The sequence below is a fragment of the Dermacentor andersoni genome, chromosome 6 (assembly GCF_023375885.2).
Source record: "Dermacentor andersoni chromosome 6, qqDerAnde1_hic_scaffold, whole genome shotgun sequence".
NCBI classification, from domain to species: domain Eukaryota; kingdom Metazoa; phylum Arthropoda; class Arachnida; order Ixodida; family Ixodidae; genus Dermacentor; species Dermacentor andersoni.
In genome coordinates this window covers 87,492,713-87,506,452 of record NC_092819.1, presented here as the reverse complement: position 1 = coordinate 87,506,452, position 13,740 = coordinate 87,492,713, and the positions used below count along the sequence as shown (strand labels likewise).

General features: G+C 43.2%; 2 protein-coding genes across 4 annotated transcripts in view; one reads left to right on the top strand and one right to left on the bottom strand.

Annotated features, from left to right (window-relative positions):
* The window catches only part of LOC126522531 (procathepsin L-like), a 123,235-nt gene that overhangs the window by 43,087 nt on the left and 66,408 nt on the right, over nucleotides 1–13,740 (bottom strand). The gene's annotated exons all lie outside the window — the stretch shown is intronic.
* On the top strand, nucleotides 2,623–13,256 carry LOC126522995 (procathepsin L-like). Of its 2 annotated transcripts, none has more exons than XM_055066654.2 (8): nucleotides 2,623–2,728; nucleotides 3,556–3,680; nucleotides 6,055–6,197; nucleotides 8,712–8,903; nucleotides 9,615–9,806; nucleotides 10,338–10,503; nucleotides 12,278–12,383; nucleotides 13,059–13,256. In XM_055066654.2, the coding sequence occupies exons 2-8, from the start codon at nucleotides 3,578–3,580 to the stop codon at nucleotides 13,156–13,158; spliced, it is 1,002 nt and encodes a 333-aa protein (XP_054922629.2). In that variant the 5' UTR covers nucleotides 2,623–2,728; nucleotides 3,556–3,577; the 3' UTR covers nucleotides 13,159–13,256. The 2 variants fall into 2 exon arrangements, with proteins under 2 accessions (XP_054922629.2, XP_072144902.1); XM_072288801.1 differs by lacking the exon at nucleotides 2,623–2,728 and adding an exon at nucleotides 2,831–2,896.

Here is a 13,740-nt window from a genome sequence, read left to right as displayed (position 1 = left end):
TGAACTAGCCAAGGAAACACGAGGCTGCAGCAAATACCTTAGTTCTCTATTTTGCCCGGAGATCTTCGATTCTCCGTGCCATCAGTTAAAAAAAGAGGTGTCGCGCTTACCGCTGCTCTGTCCTTGCTCGATTTTCACATCTAAACACTTTTTACGACCTATCATTGTTCAATCTAATATTTGAAACTGTTCGAAACAAATCCATATTTGAAGTTATGACTCTTACTCAGTCTTACTCGACACGAAGATACTCTGTCCACTGAAAATAGGTGCCGATTTTACGAATGCTCATTTACTTGTCATGAGAATGGCGTACAGAGTCAGTTGTTGCACACGTAGCCCAGAAGAATCTCTAAAAGCACATTTTGTGTGTTTGTCCATAATATCAAGGTCGGAGGTGTGCCCATCGGAGTGCTTTAAGAAAAATTCATGACAGACCGTTTGCGTAACAAAAGACCTCGTGACCGACGCGTCGTGCACCCGCAATGTTCAGGGCTACGAAAACGATGCTGCACTTTTTTTGAGTCCGCTAACTTACATGATCGCCTGTAGCAGACGCCACGTACGCTTGTGCATATGTATGCGTGCATACTATGAACTCCACCGCTTTCATTTAACCTTTCACTCTACTTACACACTGCAAGGTAATCAACTAGGTTAAGCCCCGTTAACCACCTTACCTTTTCCTTATGTAGAGCTTCTATCTGTTTCGTGCACGCTCTACTAATGTGCACGTATCATGTTGCAACTTTCATGTTATTTTCAGGAGTACGTGATGAGCCCCATTGCATCTGTGAAAAACTGAACAATCATGGCGTGGCTGCTGTCTGCTATGCATGGAATCAAGGATAATTTTCCAAGAACAGGTGAGAACAGTCATGCTTTGACTGTGGACTATTCATCAGCGCTACGTGAAAGTCAGAAATGCACTTTGCAGCAGCACGCACTTAAGATTCCCTTATACGACGTTTAGGAGCGTGTCGCGAATGTCTAAAACGACAGTGTTTTATGGCAGTGTCAGTAATTGTACTTGAAAGCAATAGCGCATGAGGGTAACAAAAACCTATTTGGCTATGGTTGGGAAGATTTCGACACTACTTACTTTTGAAAACAAATCTCAGGGTACTCGTATGGACAAACTTGTTCCCCTGGCTTTCGAAAAAAAAAGTCGAGCTAGGTTACTCATTTACTTGCAGTGCACAACCTAAACTGTTAATTCATTTGTGTGAAGGCTGCTTTCTCACAACGTTACGCGTAGCATCGACACTCTCTGCAAACTATCTTATTAGGTCGAGTTTCTTCAGCTATGCAGTTGGTCTCTTCTTGAGATATGTTTCAGTGGTATAGACATGCACGAATTACCTCCAAGCTGTTCTCCAATTTTTTTCCCTCCTGAGGTTTTCTCTTTGAGAGAATACTTCTCATTTTTGGGAAAACGCGCTGTCAAATTTTGTTGGACGTTATTTATTATTGCGCTTTAGGTGCGATGTCTCCTGGGGAAACAACGGCTACATCCTCACATCTAGTGCCATGAACAACCCGTCCGGCACAGCCACTTCCGCAATTTACCCGCTCGTCTGTGAAGTTTGACGTCACTACATTAAAGCGAACGCTTCGTAAGCTGTAGATTATCTAATGAAGTTAATAAAAAACGCAATGTTTCAAGCGAGTTCGTTTTTCGTATTAGTGGGACAGCTGCTGTTACTCTGGACACGGGACGGGACGGTGTAGCAGAACAATGCGCTGTTTTGGCAGAATATCTACAGCGTACCCTGTGCGGCCCAGCAACGCTCTGTAACATTTAAGTAATGATAGTTAACTTGAATATGGGTGTCTCAAGTTATTTAAATCCCTGCACAACACCAGATCAACGTTTTATTACATTGTTCCTTACATGGAGCGTTTGCTAACGTAAAGAAAGTCACGTAGGCAACGGACCTTGAGTAACTGACACTCAGCTACTTTTTTAAGTAGAAGAAAGGTGGTTAACCGTGGGGCCCAATATTTATTCGTCATATCATAAGAAGCCAACAAACACTGACACCAAGGACAACATAGGGCAAATTACATGTGGTTAATAAATGAAATAAACGATAAATTAATGGAAATGATCGTGGATGAAAAAAACAACTCGCCGCAGGTAAGAAACGATCCCACAATCTTCGCATGCGAAGGTTGCTTGCTTTTGCTTACCTCGAAAACATAATCAGCGAACCTAATGCGTGAATTGATGATGTTAGTATCGTACACTTCACGGCATAAATGTACAAGGATTTATCTGCACCAATTTCCGAAGCGCACAACCGAACCATGCTCGCCTAGACGCTCCCGTATCGTAAGCGAGCGCCTGGTGCACGGCGTTTTCTTACGCCCATTCTCATCTGGACACACCTCTACGCCTCCAAAAACGAAGGCGGTGAGCGCAGCCACGTGAGCTGGTGCCAGTTCAACCGCACGGGCGTTTTATCTAGCGCATGTGACGGAGCCGGTCTCAGAATTCAATTGTCCGGCAAACAATAGCGCATAACTTCGCTGCTCGAGCAACAATACAAAGATATGGGGCAGGCTTATCGCTTCCGATGGCGCGTGTGGACTTTCCCTCAGCTACATCAATACCGATAGGAGCACTGACGCAGTATGATAAGTACCTCGCATAGAAATGTATAAAGATCATCTGACGCCGCAACCACACCGCAGAGTGGGCTGAAAGGGTCGAGTTCTCCACCAGGTAAGTCCGGAATCGTCAAGGTGTCATCGGGTGTCTGTGCCTCACAGGTAGCGGAACAGCTGTTCTTTGTCAGCTATTCGACTTGTTCACTTCTTGCGTTATCTAGATCTTTCGTGAATGTGTCTTGCAGCTGTAGGCGTGCCGAATGCAACTACGCCTTTTGAAAAGGTCAGAACCGTAACACTGCTAAAAAGTCAAATATTCGAAAATGGCGCGGCATAGTTCAACGCGTCGCGATAAGTATAGATCGCGTTTTCTCATGACGACTAGAACAAACTGGAGAGCACGATATTCGTCGTAGTTCCTTTTTATATAGTAGGAAACATAACCATTGCGCTCTAACGAAAGGGATCTAAAAAATTCGTTATTCTCGTGTGTAGTGAAATGTGTATGTCCAGGTTTTATTACATTACGTCAACGTGCGGGTTCGTAGCGGCAGGTGCGGTACCTCAGTGCTTCCTGAGACTCAGCTGTTACAGAGCTTAGCGGCACACGATATAGTAATTATCTTAATTCTCGTGATAGGCGCTGCTAGCTGCATGATCAACGTATCCATTGAAATGATCACCTCGTATCATTCATACCTCTTTTATGTAATACATTTTCATTGACTTTATCGTCCTTCTATAATGCTAAAGTTGGACTGTGGCTTAAAGCTCCAGTCACATGTTCTCATTTCGTGCATATATAGAACTTACCTGAACCGATAGAATTCCGGTGAGTGTTCGGGGTGAGTCATGTAGATAAAAAGAATGCCCCTTTTTGCACTTTTGCCACCCAAGAAATGATAGGATCTAAATAAATGAATGAAGCTTCTTTCATTACAGGTGCTGTGTCCTTGTCTCCATCATGTTGCGAATCAGCTTACTCTGCGCCTTTGTGGCGGTAACCATAGCGGCAAGCTCTCATGAAATCCTACGCACCCAATGGGAGGCATTCAAAGCTACCCACAGTAAGCACCCTTGCTTGAAAGCGCTTTTTTTAGTATCAACAACAAGTACTTTTACACTTCTGTACACAAAAGCATTCCAATATAACTGGCGAAGAAGTAGATGACAAAAAATAACTCTGTGGTTACATTTTGTTGCTTTAATTCTGCACAAATTAGTTGGTTTTTTTTTCCAGTTTGTATAAACAACGTTTTACGGATATCGATATCAACTATGGCAATACATTGCTAAAAGGTACTCTAGGGAAATGAGCCGTATATATAGACAAAAGAAATTGCTTTTGGCATAACGACGTAGCAGATTACTATTACATTGGCTATCTGATAACGCTTTCGTAACGTTCCCCACGTGGGCGGTTTTAAGTTAAACCACAGTGACGATTGAGCCTTGCGTGCGACGCCTAAGCGATAGCGTTGTCTTTAGGAAATATTCTTTCGCGTTCTCGTGCTTTTTGTTTGCCTGTTACAAGTGTCACATTTAAATGTTTCGTAGTTCTTTATGTAGCCGTCGATATAGTGAAAATTTTCGCCATATTGTTTTAAATGTATTCTGTAATCTTTATAGGGAATGAAGAATGCCATTATAGACCTCTTTCGTTGTGTCCCCTGGAATCGTAGATTGCTCAGTATTCAAAAAGCCTGATTTCTGGGTCGCGTAACTTCGCTGACTATAACCTCATAAATTACGTTCGCACGCAATAGGGCAGATGTCGGCCGCTCAAAAATGATGATGCATTTGTTTGATGAAACACATGTTTTTTTAGAATATAATAAAGTATCTATGGCACTTTTCAATGATTCATAGTATTTATCCAAAGGAAGTAGCGGGGAGCGCGCAACAGAGCTCACTGTTGTCCGCAGGCCGTTCCAGTAGCGTTTAGCACTTTCATAGGCCGTATAATCCGCTGGGGAATAGATTAGAACACCCGCAAAAGCTTCGACGCGTTCCCGACTGCATGAAGTGGCGTTACGCTTTAGTAGTAGCGTGAAGTCCGCAGTAGTAAACGAGTTAAATGCTAGCGAGAACTCGTGGATTGAGAGTGCAGCACGCACCACTAATTTTACTATTATACCGGACCAGCAGAAGTAGTCGTATCTGAGTAGTATAAACGTAAAATCCATTAAGACGGAGTGATATATAAGCATGCCATTAGTTTTATCCATCAGGGCAGATCTAGGATTGCGTGCGCTTCCTCACATAAAGTAAAATAGTTAGGATAGTACTTGACATAACAAATGTGGTAGTACCCATGGTGTTCCTGAAAGCTCTTGTGGGTATTGACGTATGTTGTATGATGTGTAGTTATTGATGTCTGTATATAGTTATTGTAGTTATGATGTTTTATGTATCCATAACCCCCTTCATCAGGCATAAATAATGTAATCGCATAAAATTTTTTTCTGTCTGCAAACCAATATTCTGCTCATCAACACGCTCGTGTTTAAGACTTGCCGTTTCTAATGCCCGCATCACTTCCTAGAAAAGTGTTAATCGACCGATGAAAGCATTTCAGATTAAGCTTGCTAGTTCTCCCGGGTGCAAATTTGCGCCATTTTCTGCAGGACGTAATTCAAAACTGGCCTTTTCAGCTCTCTTCGCACAATGATATTCTCTGCGCGCATTCTGCTCTAATTGACTCCTCTGCCAGTACCCTTCGCCTTGAGTTGCCGACTCTCGCAGAACCTTCTGACGCACCCCACTGCAGCTTACGCCCCACCGGCTTTCTTCGCCTACCGCCAAAATCAATAGCCTTTATTAAACTGTTGTCTTCCCCACCAGTTCCTGATGGCGAGTACCCCGCACCTCCACCAGAATGTTACGTGTAGAAAGATGCAGACGAAAGAGGCTATTTACAGGCTATTTACACTGGAGCCAGACAGCCAGTCCGACACTCGCCCGCGCCAAGGCACAGACTAACTTCATCGTCGTTCTCGCGGCGGCTCGTCTCTTGAGTATCTCACGATAATATCGTAATAATATTCTATAAGATGAGGTGGCCATTATGAGCATTTCTGTGTGCGATAAGCATAAAAAAAACCTATGTTAGCAGAATCCAAAAAGGGAGAGTTCCTTTTTCTCAAGTTATATTTTTTTATACAACTATTACGGTGTATTTTCCCTTCAACGTGTTAATAGAGCGTGTTCAGCTTGGTAGAAGCAAGTGTTTACAAAAACAAAGCGCGAAGTGTACCGAAAAGTTCTAAGTTGATGCCCAAATACAAACATGCAAATTATCAGTTATATGAGCTATCCGTTCAACGAAGGTGTAAGAAGTTACACCGCAGTGGGCAACACCAGCTTTAGCAGAACCCAGTAGAGGTTACTGTTGCATTGCTTCAGAAAATTTTAAATCCGGTACCTAACATTGCATTGCAGAAAAATCCTACCAATCCAACATGGAGGAGCTCCTGAGGTTCAAGATATTTAGTGAGAACACCCTGCTGGTTGCCAGGCACAACGAGAAATACGCTAAAGGCCTCGTATCGTACAAGCTTGGCATGAACCAGTTCGGCGATCTGGTGAGCAATTTTATAAATGTTTGTTGTTTTGCTTTTAGAGTGACCGGAAATTATGTGCCACAGCTACGATGTTCAAAATAAGTCCTTTCACATTGAATAGGTTGGCAAATTTGATATTTTGCTTTCCCGTAACATTCGATTGTTCAGTAAGTTCGCGCGAGCACACAACCACACATGAACACGCACATAGATACACGCATAACCAGCACTCAGGTAGCGCCAACGGGCTTCAGTATATTGCAATGTAGTGAGTCTCGTTACAGTAGTCCTACTCAGCGGCTAGCTTGCGCTATAATATCCTGTGTTGCTTTCTTTTGAAAAAAGAAATGCTAAATATTTTGAACAACGAAGAAAGTATTAAAAGCCAACTGCAAAAATAGCTTGGATCGGGTAAAACACCTAGCTTCACATAATGTAGGTAATAGATCAGCCTCGGTGCTAAATTTTACGTTTGAGATACGAGAGGCGTACGTCAAGAAAAGCCTGCCGAAATGAACGTTTCTGATTAAAAAACAGTGATAGGAAATGCCGTCATTACCGCTCGCCGCAAATGAAGGAAACCCAGAACGGTGCGTATCAGCGTGGTTTTTCGACATAATCTGAGTCATTAGACAGTGTCCGCGATACGCTGAAGATCCTGAAGACGACGTGCGAGCATTTGGATCACATTAGCTAACCAGCATATCAACGCGTCGACGGCTATTAAAGTTGGTTATTAGTAATAAAGTAGGATATTTAAGGGCTTTTATAAAAAAAGATAACACATACCAGTCCAGAAGCTTTGTCAACATTGCCCCAATTATATATACTACTGATCTAAACATATTATGCCAAACTGAATTTTTTTCAACTAGTTTTCGAACATGCCGCAAGGCATATTCAATAATATTAACAAAATAGGTATCAAATAAGCGCATGCAACTCTGCGTGATGCAGGTACTGCAGCAGTGACAAGCGTCGACGTAGGGCCTTGTACATGGGTATCTTTAAGCCCATTGACAAAGACGACAAGCGATTGTGCGAGTCCGAGGATTAGCCCTAGGATTAGCGTTTGTGTGCGCCCGCTCACTTGTCCTCGTTGTCGACTTAGTCTCGCAAGTATGCCGCAATGAATTAGCGCATTTGCTGCACGTTATCAAGTTGCTAAAGTGACCTGGAACGTTCGGCTTAATTTGACTTCCCTGAGCATTTACTGCCTAAAATTCCGGGTACCAGGGTCCAACCACAAAAGGAGACGAATGCCCGCCGTAGGCATATGAGAAGGGCAGTTAAAACGCGTCGCTGGGTGGTCACTTCCTCGTCGTTGTAGCTTGCTTTGAAATCTCAACAAATCTACGCTGTCAAGTGAGCGGTCATTTTTTCTTGGCCTAAACAGCACCGTATGTAATTAGTTAACAGCAATATTTCGATATGTGGAGTGCAACTATCCCCAGCTTTTGTGATCGTGCTCAGAGGAGAATATCGTTTAGGCACCGTGCATAATGTAATATGTGCCATGCTTATAAGAAATCGGCTTCTATTTTCTCAATTCCAAACGTATTTAAAGGAACCTAAGCTGTAGCTTTTCGATAGAGTATAGGGGCGTTTTGGCTGCGCCGGCAGCCGTTATTCTTTTGTATTCGTTATGCTTTCTATTCGGAAACGCTTGTTTAACATAGTAAGTAAAAGGGGGTGATGCCGTGCATCATGTGCGGAAACTCAGGTCCGCATGTTATCGGCTTTATTGTCCTGCACCTACTTTCAGCGTACACGATAACTTGTAAGCCGGATTTACCTACTAGGATGTGTTGGCGGCCCATGTTGTTCAGTTCGCTACATTTAAAAGAGCGAACTATGAAACCTTGAACTGGAATTTTAATTCATTAATGTAAACGACCAGTTGCAAGCACTTTGCAGGGCTGTAAAGGGAAGAGACCCTCATTAAACAGCTGTTTCCTTCCAGGTTAGCACGGTAACGTTGTCGGTTTGTTAAAACTAGCAGAAAACAATACGACAGACGCATACGAAGCGGTTCCTGCATATGTATTAAATGGTAACCCACATTATTCCTATTACTCAGGTGTACAGCTTCAAAGAAACAGCTCGTGAAATTCTCCACACCTCTGCAGCTTTGTCGAAGGTCTGCCAACATTTTTTTTTTTAATCGAGCTCTTGCGCTGAGGCTGCAGTGTTCGTCCGCTGGCCAAACTCCTAAGAGCCACGTCAGCAGCGCTGAATATTTAGCACAGAATCTCTAAAATGGTTTCCACTTTGTCTATACTTATGTGAGGCAGTGGATGAACATTGCTTTCTAAGGTATTGGAATACTGTTTATGAAGCACGGTGATCTCGCGCTATAGGTGGCGAGCACGATCCTTGTGTTGTTTGGCGTCTCTAAGACAGCTTTACACGCACCGTAGTGACTGTGCAGATTCTAAGCACTTAAGCATATCGATAAGTCACGTGCAATACAGATTCAACATCATGAAGAAATATGTACTGGTAATGAGCTCCTCTTTTTTATTTCACGCGAAGCTGCCGCACGAGTTCGCAAAGATGTTCAACGGCTACCGTGGTGCGCGCACAACGGGACGGGGATCTACCTTCTTGCCACCGGCGAACGTCAACTACAGCAGCCTGCCAGAATCTATGGACTGGCGCGAGAAAGGAGCCGTGACACCCGTGAAAAACCAGGGACAGTGCGGGTCCTGCTGGGCCTTCAGCACCGTGAGTTTTTACGCCAGCAAAATAACTCGTATGACTGCGCAGAATATCTTCACACAAAGAATCCCGCCTGTCATTTAGAAGCTCTATTTTGGGATAACTTGGATTCTGCAAAACATTTACTATTGGCGAAATATGAATACCTTCGTCGAAGGAGCCTATCTTGCAATGACAAGACGTGAGAGTTTTTCGCTATATTTGACCAGGTGCCTCGTAAAGCACAATGTCCTTTTTTATATATTCACGTGCGTGTTCGTAAACAAGAAGACCTTAGAAGCGTTACGTGATTTCTTGTGTTTTTGCTGCAATTGTCTTAATGGGTACCCGAGGCGTTCATAATTGAAGACGTAACCCCTAAAGAAGATGGTATCGGCTAATTGTGATTACATTAAAAGCATAGGTGATTAAAAGTGAGAAGAAGGAAGGCAGCGGACATATGTCCAAAACCATGTTTTTCTTGTTTTTTTCATTTCTGAGCTACGCTGAAAAATATGTAAGCGCGCTAAGCCAGGTAACCCTACACGACTAATATCCTCCGAGACGAATGCGTACTTTATGTTCCTTTTAGTGCAAAAGCTAAAATACATTTTATGTATTTTCTTTACCCTAGCCGCGTTAAGCAGTTGCTAATAAAACGCACAACTTACAACAGTCGTGAATATTGCGATTTCTACATCCAACGACAAAAAACAACAATAATTATTTTGCTTCCAGACTGGGTCTCTGGAGGGCCAGCATTTCCTGAAGACCGGCGTCCTGGTCTCACTCAGTGAGCAAAACTTGGTCGACTGCTCCGAAACCTTCGGCAACCACGGCTGCGAGGGCGGGCTCATGGACAACGCTTTCCAGTACATCAAGGCGAACGGCGGTATTGATACCGAAAAAAGCTATCCTTATGAGGCTGAGGTAAGTGAGAGCTATACACATTCCACAAGCACGTCACTAGGAAGCCACGGAGCCGGCTATCGACTTCTAGCAGCAGCATAGGTCCTCAACGTATTTAGCGATTGCTATATGACGCCTGCATGATCCTTCAAAATGAAATATGCATTAAAATCCTTTAGGAGGATAATCTCAGTTAATATACTTTGCTGTTGAACACGCTGCAATTAGATACTCTAAAATCTGCCCTTCAAGAATATCCGAGGTATGGTGGCTGTAAAACAGCGCTAAAGAAGACTATGACAAGCAAGAGAAAGACGTGGCATGCGCTTTCATCGTGAACGTCTTTCTCAGCGATGTTTTACAATCGCTATGCAGCTTCACCAACCCGCCCAACTTGCTACACTTGTAAATATCCGAGGGGCGAAAAAAAAAATGGCTGTAGACAAGCCGAAGAAAGCTCACCTATTAAGGAGATATTGAGTGGGAGAGGGGGGGAGGGGCTCTCGCAGTGTATTCATTTCTTTTTGACAGTGCAAACGTCTTATATTTCAGGATGGCCAGTGCCGTTTCAAGAAACAAAACGTTGGTGCAACCGACACCGGCTTCGTGGACATCGAGCAGGGATCTGAAGACGACCTGAAGAAGGCGGTCGCCACCGTTGGCCCAGTTTCCGTAGCCATCGACGCAAGCCACTCATCATTCCAGCTGTACTCCGAAGGTAAATGCATGTCGCCAGTTTGTATTTACTGTTGACCGGTGCAAAAAGCCTTATAATTCTTTTTCTAACTCTGTGCTCCATGACATTTCGATTTAAAATGTACGTACATACAACAGGAGAAAAGAGTCAGGTGGAACAAACTGCTCGCTTTCTTTAGCAACAACCTGGGGAAGCGAACAGACATTGAAGCCAAAGAAGACATAAAGAAGATTAATGGTGTTTAGCTGAAACGCTGAAGTAATAAAGAAAGAAAATAAGTGTAGAAGAAATTGCAACTGTCTGCCTGTGGGGGCCGAATTCAAGACCTCACCCTTGAAATCATGCATGTTTGCAACATAATATTTTAAAAATGTTTCATAAAGCTACTTCAAAGTAACCTGTCCAGGAACCCCTGTATTATCTACTGTGAGTACGCATATCGGTTATTTTAGTCTTCACATCTGCATTAAAGTTGCAAGCCAAGGACAGATGTGAGTTATATACATAGACGTCGCTGGCAGTGTCTGCCATGATGTTCTTTGTGACACTATACCAAGCGTTCCATTTCAATCTAAGAATATAGAAAAAAACAATATAGATAGCACATTTCTAATGCTTGAACTGGATTACTCTAAGAGGCTGGCATTACTTGTAGGACGCATCATAACGCGTAAACAGCTAATTTGCAACAATTAGGCTAATAAAGTTTAAGCTATTATAAACTTACGGCACATATTGCAATTTCATATTTGTATTGGATGTGTTCGCGGGGCATATAGACTAGGAATGAACTTACAGCATGGCAGCAGGTTCGAAATATTTATTTACCAATTGTTTCTTCGAAATACCTTGGTGCTTCTGCACTTCGATGGATAAAATATTTTTCTAAAAAACTGAGTGAAACTTCAGTGCATTTTTACCGCAGACGTGACGGCGTGTATCTCAAATGCCATCCTCAGAATTGGTTCCAAGTCGAGATTTTTCGGAACCTCACCTGTTACAATTTATAAATTCCAATGTGTGCCGTAAAGTATTTGCTAAAATTATTATTAGTGAAATTCTGTTATATAGTTGATTACGCGTTTTGAATTCTGTAAAAGTAACGTCCCTCTCTTCGAGTAATGCAGTTGAAGGATTACAATCATATATGATATTTAAAAATTTCGGATGGTCTAATAAACCACCCTATATAGAAGAAAATTTATTATTCCTGTCAAGGAGCAGTATTATTACATGTTTCACACGAACAGCTTGTCATTTTGGAACTAAGGAACTGGTTTTCGGAAAGAAAGTATCGGTGTCGAGGACTGTCGTCCCCGTATTTGACACTTGGCTTATATCCGTAGATGCACACTTTTTACTGCGGCAGCCGCAGCGTGTAATTGCATGTAATGCAACTGTAATTGTAATTGTAATGCAATAATGTAATTGCAGTTATTTCATCAATATAGTACGCTTCAGGTTGCGAATAATTCGAGCAATCCTGCACCGTACATTTATTGGAGAGATACATGATGTTGTACTTAACTGCGCCAATCTTGCCTTAATTTGCGATAGAAAACTTCGCCATCAACCAATATTCAGTAATTTAGAAATACAAATACGCTCACCAAATATGGCAAGTGTATAGATCAGCGCTACGATGAGGGCCTGAGAGTTTTTCGGGAAAATTGTCCTGCCGACTGATTGATGAAAAGACAAGGAAATGGTCGCAGCTGCCCTTTGTTTTCGTCGTAGTTCGCGCGCAACTCGTGCGTGAACTCACGGTGCCAATATTTTGTTATATTATTTGCAGGTGTGTACGACGAACCCGAATGCAGCAGTGAACAGCTGGACCATGGTGTGCTCGCTGTCGGCTATGGTGTTGAGGACGGCAAGAAATATTGGCTCGTCAAGAACAGGTGAGCACGATAACAATACATTCTAAAAAAAAAAAAACGAGTTGTTCAGCATCACGCGAAGTTCAGACGCAATTGACGCGAGCTAACTGTTACGGCGAAGAGTAGCGCTTCGCATTCCTCAGGTGAGTTAACGTTTACGTTAGTATCTGTGGACTGCAGTTTCGAGTTCGACACGTTCGTAATTGCGAGATAGGCGAACAGCTGTGACGCCGATGCATTTCCACCAATCACTCAAGCGGATAGATAGCGGACTGCAATTGCATCTTTGCTCCATTCGCGAGAAGCAGACTTTGGCAAGGGTGTCGTGTCCCCGGGCACCGAATCGAATGCGGTTCTCTTTTTTTTTTCTGTAAAAGCGCGCATCAACGCTGGGGAAGCAGATGTGGCAGTTGTCGCAGCAATGAAAAGCACGCCGCTCTGTGCCTCTCTCAGGCGTGCTAGACCGCACCTCACACAACGCGAGCGTCGGCGCGAGAGCAGCGCGACTTTCCCTCGCTGCCTTGATCCCCGAAAAGATATACCAGGGCTGTTTATATCAGTGTGTCTCTGCTACAAAGCAAAACCGTCACACAGGCTTAGCAACAGCCTAGGTTGCGACAATAGTTGTGGATTTTTTTTAGAAAACCCGCTGACAGTTTTCATTTTTTTACGTTTTCTTTTACAATTACCTTTCAGTTGGGCCGAAACCTGGGGAGACAAGGGCTACATCAAGATGTCACGTGACCAAGACAACCAGTGCGGCATCGCCTCTGCAGCCAGCTACCCGCTCGTCTAACTAGCTACTTTACGTCATCAGATTACATTAAACGCTTCGTAAATTGTACGCAATTTGACCACTGCAATAAATCACCCACATTTTGCCGCCGAGCCATGCTTGTTTTTGTCAATCTTCTTTTTTACATAGAAAGGGCGGTTGCGAGTCCTCTGACCACAAAAGCTTTGTTACAGAACAGTATGGTATGGTATGATGAACTTTATTTAATGTCCTGAAGACCAACTCTTAGGTTGACGCAGGCGGCTCCCACGTCGAGACAGTAAGGTTTAACATTACCGCCGTATTGTGGGCCTTCTGGACGGCCTGTACTTGATCAAAAAGAACTCCACTGTGTAGGACTCGCCGCCACCAGTCTCGCTCCTTGTCACAGTCTATGAAAGTCACAGGACACTGCCAAAACATGTGATCCAGAATAATTATGCCATTACACTTCTCGCAATTGATTGGTGCCTCTCTTTCAGGATATAGCTTATTAATAAAGTTTGGACTTGGATAAGTTCTTGTCTGCAACAATCTCAGAGTCACCGCTTGAGCTCTATTGAGCTTAGCGCGTGGCACTGGGAATTCCCTTCTGTTCATGTA